Source organism: Rhinichthys klamathensis, unplaced genomic scaffold (genome assembly GCF_029890125.1).
Source record: "Rhinichthys klamathensis goyatoka isolate OS25496 unplaced genomic scaffold, OSU_Roscu_1.1 h1tg000414l_1, whole genome shotgun sequence".
Lineage (NCBI taxonomy): Eukaryota > Metazoa > Chordata > Actinopteri > Cypriniformes > Leuciscidae > Rhinichthys > Rhinichthys klamathensis.
Genome location: NW_026606914.1, coordinates 480,665 through 493,082, shown reverse-complemented (window position 1 = coordinate 493,082; position 12,418 = coordinate 480,665). Strand labels below are relative to the sequence as shown.

The window sequence follows — 12,418 nt, the reverse complement described above, 5'->3', positions numbered from 1 at the left end:
GAATTAACACACACACAAGAAAAAACATCATGTCAATAATGTTCTTTAATGTCAATATGTACATCACCTGAAAGAAAAAATAAAATTTTAAAAATAAGTGAAATAAATACAATATGATACAATTTCCACAATGTCTTTAAAAAGTTTTATGGAATATTTGTTCCCCTCCACCTGGAGCAGAGAGATGTGATTTCATGGATTCAATCTCATCTACATTCATTCACCTCATTCGATTTTATAAATATAGATTTATTTCTTCACCTTTTGCTCATGTACTTCCCATTCAACAAAAGGCAAAGAGCGGTCTGAGACGGGAACAGATGGAGGGAGAGGAACGCCTCGCAGAAGCAACGACCTGCCCAAGCCTCAGTGCAAATGTGCTCAAGGTTCCACACAAACTTAATGAATGACTTTATAATACATCGAGCTAAAGAACGCGTAACACTGAGTGCTTCTGAGGTAATGCCATGTGGTTCGCAACACTAACAGGACAAAAAGTGGCTTAGAAATGAATAATGTGCAGGTCATCAGTAAATCTTGCGTGAAGAAAACCACAACAGTTTTTAGGACCATTAAGATGTTTTGCACAGTAATGTTTTAAGGTTCCTTTGCCCGATTCTTAGAAGAGAAACAAATCCTATCCTCTTCGCATACATTTAGTGTTGAAAAACGAGTTTAATTTCAACTGTAAAGTACTTCGAAGTACCACATACGGGTGAATTTAATGGAAAACCCCCCTGATGACATTCATTTCTGTACACCAGTATTAGAAAATCTAGGGAAAAGGGCTTGGATGTCAAGCAATGTTCTTCATGGTCCTAAAAACTGGTTTCTTGCGCTTGATGACCTGGACGTTTCTTCATGAGATCTGGGTTTCCATTGGGCAAGAACATTCTAAACAGCTCGCTTATGCGTGAAACACTTCAGACACGATGGAGAGATGGAGCTGGTGTTTTTCACTCTACCAGAGAGAAACAAGAGGGGCTTTCGTGCGTTTCCTCCCAAATGTCGCGCACTCCCTGAAGCATCACGTACGAGAACTCGAGAGGAGATGCCAACCCTTGGAGACGAGCACAGGGACATCACGAGCTTCACGACATGTCTGTAGACGTCAGCTTCTTCATGTTCCTGCGCTGAGCTAGACTGGAGGCAGCTACGGGTTCCAGAACCGGCTTACACGTCTTGTGGTTCAACGCCGAGTACGTGGCAGCCATCGCTCCCTACGAGAGACACCATCAATCTCAAGCAGAACTTCCATCTAAAGAACATGGAATCAAGAAACTCGAGCCATACCTTGACCAAATGAGGCGCTTCGTGGCGCGTGAGCTGAAAGTGAGGGTTCTGGTCCCGGCAGGCGATCCACGAGTGTTTCAGTACCTGTTCTGCTGAGTATCTCTGATGAGGGTCCACGTGCAGCATATGAGACAGCAGGTCCTGCCAACACACAGGTAAAACACTTAAAGAAAACCAGAGTGTGTCCAGATACTGATGGGATTTCTGTACACTGCTCTTGAAAAGCACTCGAACCACCATACAAACAGTGAATGTGATTTCACCAAGAATAACCTGTTCCTGGATCATCATCCTTGATCCTGACACAACATTCAAATCAACCAATCATATTAGGGATACGTTTACAATTAATGACAAGTTTAGGCTTACAACAAGGGTTTAGGGCTTTACACCATTTTTATTCATGTATCATTTCCCTGATCTTAGAGATCATTTATGGATAGGGTTAGGGACAGGATTACGATTGTTTTCTGGAGAGGAATGTTGTTCAAGGATCAATAAACTTCAGTTTATTTAGCAAAATTCTGGCCCTTATTAGCTTTAGTTTAAACAAATGTGCTCATCTGAACTAGTGCTATTGACGTCCAATCAAATACAATAACCACTATGGATTGTTATATTATGTACAATTATGTAATTCAAGAAAACAACTGGATTGTTTTGAACCAAATTTGACAACAATAGCGCGCAAAGATACTCTGTAGAAGAGAACATGTGATGCACTTCTTCTAGATCTTCAAGTAAGTCTTGAGAAGTGCATGATGTGGAATAAACTATGCAACATCATTAAGGACACCTACATCTGCTCCAAGTCGAATAAATGTAACAAACGTTTATGTTTGTATTACCGGTGTAACGATACCCTCATGTCACGATTCGATACATACCACGATACTGAACAACTATTATTTTAATACTCCAAGACATATGGTAAAAGGTTAAAGGAACACGCCGACATTTTGGGACTTTAGCTTATTCACCGCATCCCCCAGAGTTAGATAAGTCCATACATACCCTTTTCATCTCTGTGCGTGCAGTAACTCTTGTCTGAACATTTTCCTATTTATATGTTGTGATTTGTATAGTCACAGTGTGTACAAATAACAAGGTCACGAGACACAGGCATCTTCTAACCGTATACACACTGGGAACTATATTCTCAGAAGGCGAAGCACTGCTACTTGGGTGCGTCAGACAGAGTTACGGCACGCACGGAGATGAAAAGGGTATGTATGGACTAGGGCTGTCAGTTAAGCGCGTTATTAACGGCGTTAACGCAAACCCATTTTAACGCGATTAATTTTTTTTATCGCGATTAATTTTTTTATCGCGAGATTAACGGTCTTTTTGGCCTAGCAAACTTTGTAGGTTTTTTTCCCCAGGCTTTTGCAACAGGACGCGGCATGCGCAGCGCTGCGCTATGAAACCCATTCATTTCAATGGCTTGCGCCGCGCGAGGACGTTTTGTTGCTTCGTAAACCAAAGCGTAAGCGCAGCGGCGCGCACACCGCGGTCAAAATTCAAAATAGTTAAACTTTGGCCGCTGTGACGATTACCAGCGCGGCCAATAGAAACTTTTTGGCATCCAAAAAGTTTTGAAAACTGGCGTAGTGCCGTGCATTCCACGTCCTGTCTGAAAGCACCGGATCTAGCTAGACCGGAAACACACTTGTTGCGAGCCGGCCAAATAGTAGGTTAACTTTAAGTTTTGAGTGGATGACGAGCGCGAGACGCTGAAATGGATGCCAATAAGATTCTGAATTAAAAAAAGTTTACTTTTAAAAAGTTGCCAAATGGTTCCATTGACAAGACCAAAGGGATCTGTGCGTTTTGTCGTTGTGAACTGAGCTATCATAATCGCAGCACGTCCAGTCTGAAATACCACTTGATGGCCAAGCACACACACACACACACACAGCTGATGCGAATTCTCCACCCCCTCGTCAATATCAGGACCTCGTCAGTATTTCTTTTACCCTTTTATTGATGGACAGTGTTACATTGTGTGAGAGATTATTTGCTTCAAGTGAAAATGTTTTAGTGTGAAATTGAACACAGTATTGTCAATGTTGTTTTCAATAAAAAACATTTGCACAAAGCAAGCCGATCCACCAAGGGCGTAGGTTTAGGGGGGGGACGCTAGGTACTAGTCCCAATCAATATTTTGAGATGACAAATTTGTCCCCACCAATATTTAGCAAGCTCCTTTGAACTGCTATTTTGATATTTGCGCTGCTATTTGGATCGATTCCAACGGCCAGGACGACGACAGTACAAGATACGCCGTAATTTGATTGGCGGCGGGGTATCTGACAGGCTACACGCGCGGGCCGGGACTACTTTTTGTGCTTGCACTCACTGGCAGCGAGCGGGTGGTGTGTGTGTGTGTGTGTGTGTGTGTGTGTGTGTGTGTGTGTGTGTGTGTGTGCGCGCGCGCGCGCGCGACGACGCCGACGGTAAGTTCCCAGGGCTGTCTCTCTGCATGCACATATCCATGCATATACAAAGGCCAGGGTAAAACATTTTAATATTCCGTTTTTTGCCCCTTTTTGTACTTTGTAGTTATTCAGCTATGTCACCCAAGAAGAAGAAAGGGGACATACGAAGCTTTTTCATAAAGCAGAGTGCAAGTAGGCAAAAATAACTAGCCACACAAATAACTAGCAGTAGTAGTGACTGACCATGCTTTCAAATGCAGATTCTACTGTGGAAAATAGTATTAACTGGTGATCCTGGTTACCCAGGATATTGTTACAGTTAAACCTAGCTTCTGCAATTTTTCAAGGTTAGGAGCATTAATTAGGGGTGTGCAGCACGGATAGACTCATAGAAGTCGCGCTATCATGATAGACGTTAGCAAGTCACTGAATGTTAATTAGCCTACCTTAACTTAGAATCTTGCAGTCATAAACAGTGGATCATCTGAGACATTTTTCGTTTCTACATTCTGTTTATGTATTGTATTTGTGAGTGTAGCCTATACTTGCTAGACACATGTCTGGAAAAACATATTGGCAATGTTAAAAAGGCAAAAGTAAACACTGTTGGTTATTCAAATATAATGAATCATTATTTGTTTGATAATATCCAAATAACAATATCTGGTAGGAGGGTTAAACTTGCTTTTTTTTTAAGGATAGAATATATCAATAGAATTTGATATAGAATAGAAGATAGATACATAATAATTTATGTTAAATAAAATGTTTGGTTGTTCAGCATTACAGTCTCAGGTTTTTATTTTTTGAGAGTGCATTTTTGAGATTATACAGTTATACTAGCTCTTTATTGACAGTATACAGGATGGTGTATCGGGGTCAGGATACAATATAATGAGATGGGGGGTGGGGGGGGGGGGGGGGGATGTCCCCACCAAAGCTGAGACCAAACCTACGCCCATGCGATCCACTTTTCCATGTTGATAAGAGCAATCAAAAATAATGGGACAAAAAGAAAGAGACATTTAGAATAGATACAAATTTGTGATTAATTGCGATTAATCGCGAGTTAACTATGACATTAAAGGTGCATTGCGCAACTTTTCATGTTAAAAATACCTGTTTTTCTATCCTATACATGCTTAAAGAACTGCCTGATGGGCTGAATGAGCCCTTCTCTGATCACTGAGATTGCCTCTATAATCCTGTACAGTAAAATATATAAGAGGGATTTGGGCTCGAATTTGAGACTGGGCGTGACGTCATGCGCGTTCACGCTCACCAGGCTATGTCTCGCAGGTTTGTGTATTCGCCGGCGCCGCCATTCTCCGCATCAGCGAAGACAACTCGTGCGTCAAAGGTAGAAGATGGATTCAAAGAGACCGGCTTGTAGTCCATTCCAAACCCCAACGCAAACTCCACGTAAAGTAAAGAAAATAAAAATTTTGTCTAGTGCCACCAAAAGGTCCAAATTGGAGTCAGACAGGCGTCGGAGTAAGACGAGAGTCAACCTCGGGAAGGCATTCAACAAATGGAGAGATCTCCGGTCTGCTCTTGGTCTCAAACGGGATCCTCAGTTGGCTTTTTTCTTGATAAAACGGTAAGATATAGCCCAGTCTCCAATGTTTGATACAGCCAATCTATGTATGACAACAAATGACGATGCGTAAAATGTGTAGCAGCTAATGCTTTAGCGTAAGCTAGATACATGTACAATCAGAATTGGTTTTACTACCATTGTTAGTGAACAGTTTCATAAACTAGGAATTGTGTTCGGAAGAATAGTACAACATGAAACAAAACATATCCAATAAAAGATGCTAACTATGTTTTTGTGTATGACCAGTGTTTCCGCTACATTCATTCTGCCGTGGCGGGCCGCCACACCTAAAATCATCCCGCCACGGCTGCAGCTTTTCGGTCCGATATTGTATGTGTTATTGTTAAGCCCCACTAAAGGCATACAAAACTTTGTAGAGCACCATAAAGTTTTCGCACTGTATTGGAAGACTTCCAAAGTCATTCAATAGCATAATGTGAGGTAAAAATGTATAAATAAGAAACTCATCTCTCCTCAGTCATTCTTCATTCAGCATTCAAACAGCACGTCACGTTACGACAGTAACACGACGACCCTCTCTTCAAGATCAATGTTCCCATTATTATACTTTATTTGTAGCTAAAGGTCTATAGTTTGCATAAAATTACTTTATCTTGCTGGAGTTTATAGCGCTTTCTAAATCATATTCCTTTCTCCCGGGTGTCTGTTACTACAGCACTAGAGTAAGTTAGAGAGCACTATGAATTGTTCTTCATTGCTCACTGTAAGTTAACTGAAATTTAAAACTGTTAAAAGAAAAGGCTCAATAAACTGTTGCATAGATATAATACATTAAGCATAGATAGATATAATCTCTTCGCTTTGTGCTTTGAACTTTTCAATGCGAAGCGCTGCACCTGCACGCAGTGATTTCGCGTTGCTTCAAGTGCATCATTCTGCGCACGGGATGCGCATAATCACTTTGCCGCTCTTATTGGCGCCATTCATGTTATAATGCTTGGGAGGTTTAAACACCTGGGATAAGGGGGCGTGGCCAATGGGAATATCACTCATGGGCCACGCCCCCTCCCCCTGGCGCAATGGGCCTGCCACCACGGCTGGAAAAAATCCTAGAGGAAACACTGGTATGACCTACCGGTAACGTTAGCCTTGTGTCCATTGCTAACATGCTAAGGTGTTCATGTCATTGACCAACAAGGAAGAACGGCGTTGCATTGGCTATATTGTCTTTTTCGGTAAAAATAGACATTTTGGCTGTACACCAAAGATCTGTGCGGCAGATGCTCCTAGTTATGAACAGCTCGTGCATGCGTGCGTGTGTGTGTGGTCCATGAGCGTGCACAACTCTGGTTGCAATTTTGCTTTTCGCCAGAGGAGGCGTAGTTCTGCAAAAACTCAGAGACTTGCATTTTGCACCTTTAATGCGATTAATCGAGATTAAATATTTTAATCGTTTGACAGCACTAGTATGGACTTATCTAACTCTGGGGGATACGGTGAATAAGCTAAAGTCCCAAAAAGTCGGCGTGTTCCTTTAACAAAATTTACTGTTGATTAAAATACTAAATTTGGTATTACATTGGGGGTGTAAATTAATAAATAGTCTTGGACTTGGTGCTGGAAACCCAAAGCACAGGACAATAGAGACACCAGAATAACAATATTCATGATTCTGAAGCTGAAAATAGACTTATTTAGACTTATATAGACATATTGTGACATTGATTATATTTAGATACATAAGCCAGAAGGGCCATGTGACAAAAATATATTGTATGGGGGTTTAGGGTTGTTCATCTTGAAGTCTGGACCATTTTATATTAAAGGTTCTCTAAGCGATCCTGGGTGACATCACTTCTTGTTGACGTTCGAACTATTGTCAAACAAAACGGAGGCTAGCTAGACCCTCCCTCCTCCTCATCCGCACACTAACCCCCCAAACCCCGCCCCCAAACCCTTCTTGTCGGTCATTGGCTGGAACAGTTTGTTATGTTTCGTGGAGCGGGTCGCCGCAGTTTGCTTTTGTTGCTGTTTGTGGAGCCTGGGCTGTCTACAGAGATCGCGTTTCTTTACAGTGTGTTCAGGGGACAGGCAGCCAGCGGTTAGTGAGGAGATGTTTGCTGTATGTGACAAAAAATGTTTTGGCCTAAAAAACGCGTGACATCGCTTAGAGCACCTTTAAGTATATTTAAAGAAGTGTCTACTAAAACAACACACAATGTACATAATAATCAAAACGCCCTCATCAAGAGCAGAAAACAAAGTTAACAAGTAATTTCAAAGTTTATGTCTTTCCATCTACAAACAATTGTTTCCAATTATACGTTTATTTTGAACATGCTGATTAATAATGCTAAATGTAGATGAAAAAACAGACAGATAAAAACAAGTCATGACAGATAAAAATAACTATTTGCAGAACTGTTTTTTTGCAGTGTTTTAGTATCTATTTCACTGCTCGCCATGTTTCTGCTACTGCTGTTAAAATAACCGCGGTAATTCTATACTAGGGATGGGACGGTATGAAAATTTCATATCACGATTATAGTGTCCAAAATTATCGTGATTATCAATATTATCACGGTTTTGTTAAAATGAGATGAAAGTGTTCAAAAAGAACTGATGCTCACACTGAAAACATTTCAACAAGTTTTATATTTGAAAATCAACAAAAAACAAATAAATAAGCAGCTCTATGCAGTTTTTTAAGCAAGATTCTGTGGCATTTCCTTCTTTATAATGACCGTCATCAATAGCAACGCATTATTACACAGCGCACATCCATGTATCACAACGGGCGCGCTCTCTTGTTTCATTCAAATACAACTTGTCGTCTTGCATCTCCCGTTTTTGATTGTTGATTTATTGTTTACAGAGTTTGATAATATTGTTGTAATCATCTTGTCTGGACGATTGCTTTGTACGCTGTACAAAATGGATTTATAAACATGTAAGATTTAACACATTAATCTCAATTCAATATGTCCCCGTAATTATGTGGTAAAAAAAAATTTTTTATAAGTGTACAATGAATCTATACGTTACTATCCCATAAAATGTCACTCTTAATAATAGTCTTGTTTGAAGTTGTTAGTTCGTCTTTGGCTCAAAGCCACTTGCTGCTAACTTTTCTTCGCGGATGCTTCACGTCTATTTCAAGTGAGTGAGATAAAATATTTCAACTCAAAACAACATTTTGTGCCCAATTATTTCCCAGACGTAGTTTTGGTATTGAGGTCAAAGTTAACTTGCCGTGCGTTCGCTATACAACAGTGGGTGATGGTCACACAAGACGATCGGCAGATTTGAAGTGTTTCTATTGCAGCGACTTTTTGTTCTGCAGACAGGGTGACCATCCTCGATCAAGTTTCCCTCAGGACTTTTGTAAAAGCCAAAATATGACCACACCTCAGATTTGGTCTTCTTAAAAGGCTGGGAAATCTCCCAAGCACAATTCCTTCTCGAATAATAATAAATAAATAAAAAATTGCGCGCTGCGCCTGCGTCAGACTGTTGCTGGCTGGACAGGATTTACAGTGAGTTATTAAAATCGCGATAATCAAACACGGTTTTAATGATAATTAAATTTTAAACGATAATACTAACCGTCAGTAGATTTCATCATGGTTTATCGTGAAACCGGTAATCGTCCCATCCCAATTCTATACGTTTATGAAACTTTTCTTACTTGACCAAAGTGATGTCATATGAAAACAACCAAAATGGCTGCAGCTTCAGCAGTGCCACATTTCTGCTCGATAAGCCATGTATCGGGTTCCCACAACTTTACCCAATGAATCATGACATCAAAATCCAAACGGCTTGATTATTGAGTGTTTAGACTTTTTGAGGATTAAAAAATAGGAGTGAATGGATTTTTTTCATTGAATGGTGGTTGTGTCCACACACTGCAAAGACACATTTATATGCAAACACAATATAAAAGTGAATTTTGCATCCGATGACCCCTTAAAGGACTTAAACAACAACAAACATTATAGAGATTGCACTCAAATATTGTATCTATATTTTAGAGCGGGAAACATGATGAATCTTCTTAATTCTGACATGAATGCATCACAACAAATGAAGTGTGGCTATTCCTCTGCTACCTTTGAGGAGTCCGACACAGAGTCCCAGTTTCCTCCACTCAGGGAGAATTTTCCACTGCCGATGCGTAACAGGATCTCCTCTGGTGTGTCATTGGGTCCATTGGCAAAGGGCGTGTACCTACACAGATTAACAAAAGATCAATGCAACAACATTATAAACAAAGACGACATCCAGATTGGATTCAGAACGATGATCAAAACTCAGATGGAGAAGATCGATTTCATCAACAGCCTCAAAGCTTCAGTCCTGCACCTCGTCTCGGGTCAACATTTCATTCAGTAACATTAGGCAGTTTTGATTTATATGCCATTTTAATGTTGATGATCGATTTATTTTGCATCTGCATCTGCTTACCTATGCTATCGCTTGTTTCTGCTGCTGCACCACATATGTTTAGATCAGGAGATTCCCTACTCTTTCAGAAGATGTGTAATAGCATCCCTAGCGTATAACAGTGAAAACAGAAAGAGTTAATCTATTCGGACTTTTTCATGAATTCCTCACATGCCCGATTGTATATGGATGCTGTGGCAATTACATTAGTGTGGTAAGAATAAGATGCACGTCTCAAACATTATTCTTATTTTTTGTAATTTTTGTGATTTTAAAATGTTTCATTACCAGGGTTTGAAATGAACCTTTTCACTCACCGGCCAATTTGGCTACTAAATTTGTAAGTGACCGGCCATTCAGAACTTCTACTAGCCAAAAAAATAAATAAACCAGATTAACTACGTCAAACCTAAAAAAAAATTTATATACAATTTGAATTTCATACATTCATTTCTTATTCAACCAAAATCCTGTCTAGCCATCTCCTCCCTTCCTTTTTCATCCTCATCCCTTTCACCAAAAATGTATTTTTGGTGAAACATCAAACACATGCAGAACAAAACAAACCTGTGGTCTCAGGATAAGCCAGGGTCTGCTAAAATTGTAGGATGTTGGCAAATTACAATGTCTTTTCTGTTAACCAAATGCTCAAATGTCCTCAGAGCTCTCATCTGCAGCTGTATCAGTAAGGAAGTGCTGTTTTTCACCTCGGTCTTTGCGTGTGAACTGTGTGAACTCTGGTCTGCGGGAAGTATCGCCACATTATTGTTTTTTTTTTTATCTTCGCGATTGCTTCAGTGCAAATGAATCGCGTGCCGTTATTTGTTGCGTTGTGACAGGTATGTTCAAGTAAGCCAGATACGTGCAGATTTGGCTTACACGAACTTCCCCAGCAAAGTGAGTAAACATAAGTAATGGTGCGTTCAAGTCATCTCGTATAGATCGTATTTACGAGTTGAACACACATGAACGCCACCACAATGTCGTAAATACGAGTGGGGAGCTTCGATCTTTACGAGTTGGGGGCGTGTCAGTGAGAAACATGGCGGAATACCACAATACTTCAAGGTTTTTAGCTGTGATATTGTCAGGCTTTTCTATTTACAGCGCAGTAAGCTACTTGCCTGCACAGAATATGATAGCATTATAAAATAACAATGTAGTAACGATAAAGTTTGCACTAAAAACCTAAAAAAGCAAAGCACACCTTATGCGTATCTTTGTTTCTTCATTTCCTAGTACTAGAGTTTACAAACCTTGCTGTATTTTTGTGTAATTAATTAAGAGAAAGTACACCGCCACCTCACTCCGACGAAAGTGACTTGAACGCACCATAACACGCGTTTGACAGCGTTACCCGCCACAGTTGATTTTTACCCACATTTGGCGGGTGTTAATTTCAAACCCTGTTCATTACATTCTGAAAAGGCAGTGATTGCCCTCCTTTCAAATTTAACACTACCAAGCATTTCATTTAAATGATTTCAAAATTTATTAGTGATAAAACATTAGATTTCAGTCTTAAAATCGCACAGCCCTAACACAAACCATTTTATCTGTAAAAGGCCAAATGGATGGAAGACAGCAAATTACGCAAACTTTTTCGATGATTTTTCACTTTATCAATAAGAGCGCAAGTGTGTATAAAAACTTGTCCCACTGACCCCGCCAACATGGTGTAGAGCAGGACTCCCAGACTCCAGATATCACAGGCAGCGTCATAACCCTGACGCATCAGTACCTGCAACACAACAGACAAAGCCCGTCACTTCAGTTCAGGACGTGCTCAGGACACGAAGAACACACAGAGCAGTCGATTCCTCACTTCAGGAGCCACGAAGTTGGCGGTGTAACAGGGTGTGAGCAGCAGTCCGTTGTCTCCTCTCAGTTGCTTGGCAAAGCCAAAGTCACAGATGCGTATGGAGTCAGGGTTTCCTGAATCGTCCATGTAGAGGATGTTGCTGGGCTTCAGGTCCCTATGCACCACCTGCGTCAGGAACACAGCCTGTCACAACACCAGTTCATTCCAGTGGCTTATAATCATTCACACTGGTTAACAGGGCTGGGGGATATGAATCAATTACATTTTTAAGATTAAAAAAAAATCAATGCAGAGATCTAAAACAATGGTTCTCGAACAGGAGGGCCAGTGACCACTAGGGGGCCTTAGGGGACCTTATAAGTCTTAATCGTCCAAAATCATCCATATTTTCGTGCAGTCCAGTATTTCACCGTTTGAGCGCAATAAGCAGCGAAAGAGAGATGAATTCGGGATCACACGCTGTCCGAGAAACGGCTTTCTGTGCGCGCATCAGGTGTGTGTCATACAGCGCCTGTACCGCAATTAGTTGTTTTCCGCAGTTTATTGCGCTTAACTCTTTTCAACATCAAGTTCTCTGTTATATGCGCTGACCTAAAACTGATTTTTTGCAGTAGCCTATCAAAATCATTCAGATATCGCAAGCCAAAACTACTCATTTTAAATATATGCTTCGTCTTTAAATTCTTAAATTTGATCAATAAATTAAATTAGAATAATGAGACACTATAGGGCTCTTACCAATGAAGTAAAAAAAAATTACACTGAAAAATTAAAACTGCATTAAATAATGTTATGAGATCATTTTAAATATTTTTTGAATATACAAATAAGAAATGTTGGAAAGGATGATACTTTAAA

General features: G+C 40.2%; 1 protein-coding gene across 1 annotated transcript in view; it reads right to left on the bottom strand.

The window, feature by feature from the left end:
• Window positions 1-818: 818 nt before the first annotated feature.
• rps6kal (ribosomal protein S6 kinase a, like) overlaps window positions 819-12,418 on the bottom strand; it is a 42,507-nt gene continuing 30,907 nt past the window's right edge. The window contains exons 18-22 of the mRNA XM_056235184.1: window positions 11,564-11,725; window positions 11,403-11,479; window positions 9,405-9,522; window positions 1,294-1,434; window positions 819-1,220 (exon numbers count right to left, since the gene is read on the bottom strand). Of these exons, the coding sequence (XP_056091159.1) occupies window positions 1,092-1,220; window positions 1,294-1,434; window positions 9,405-9,522; window positions 11,403-11,479; window positions 11,564-11,725 (627 nt within the window). The 3' untranslated portion in view covers window positions 819-1,091. The remainder of the gene's footprint in view (window positions 1,221-1,293; window positions 1,435-9,404; window positions 9,523-11,402; window positions 11,480-11,563; window positions 11,726-12,418) is intronic.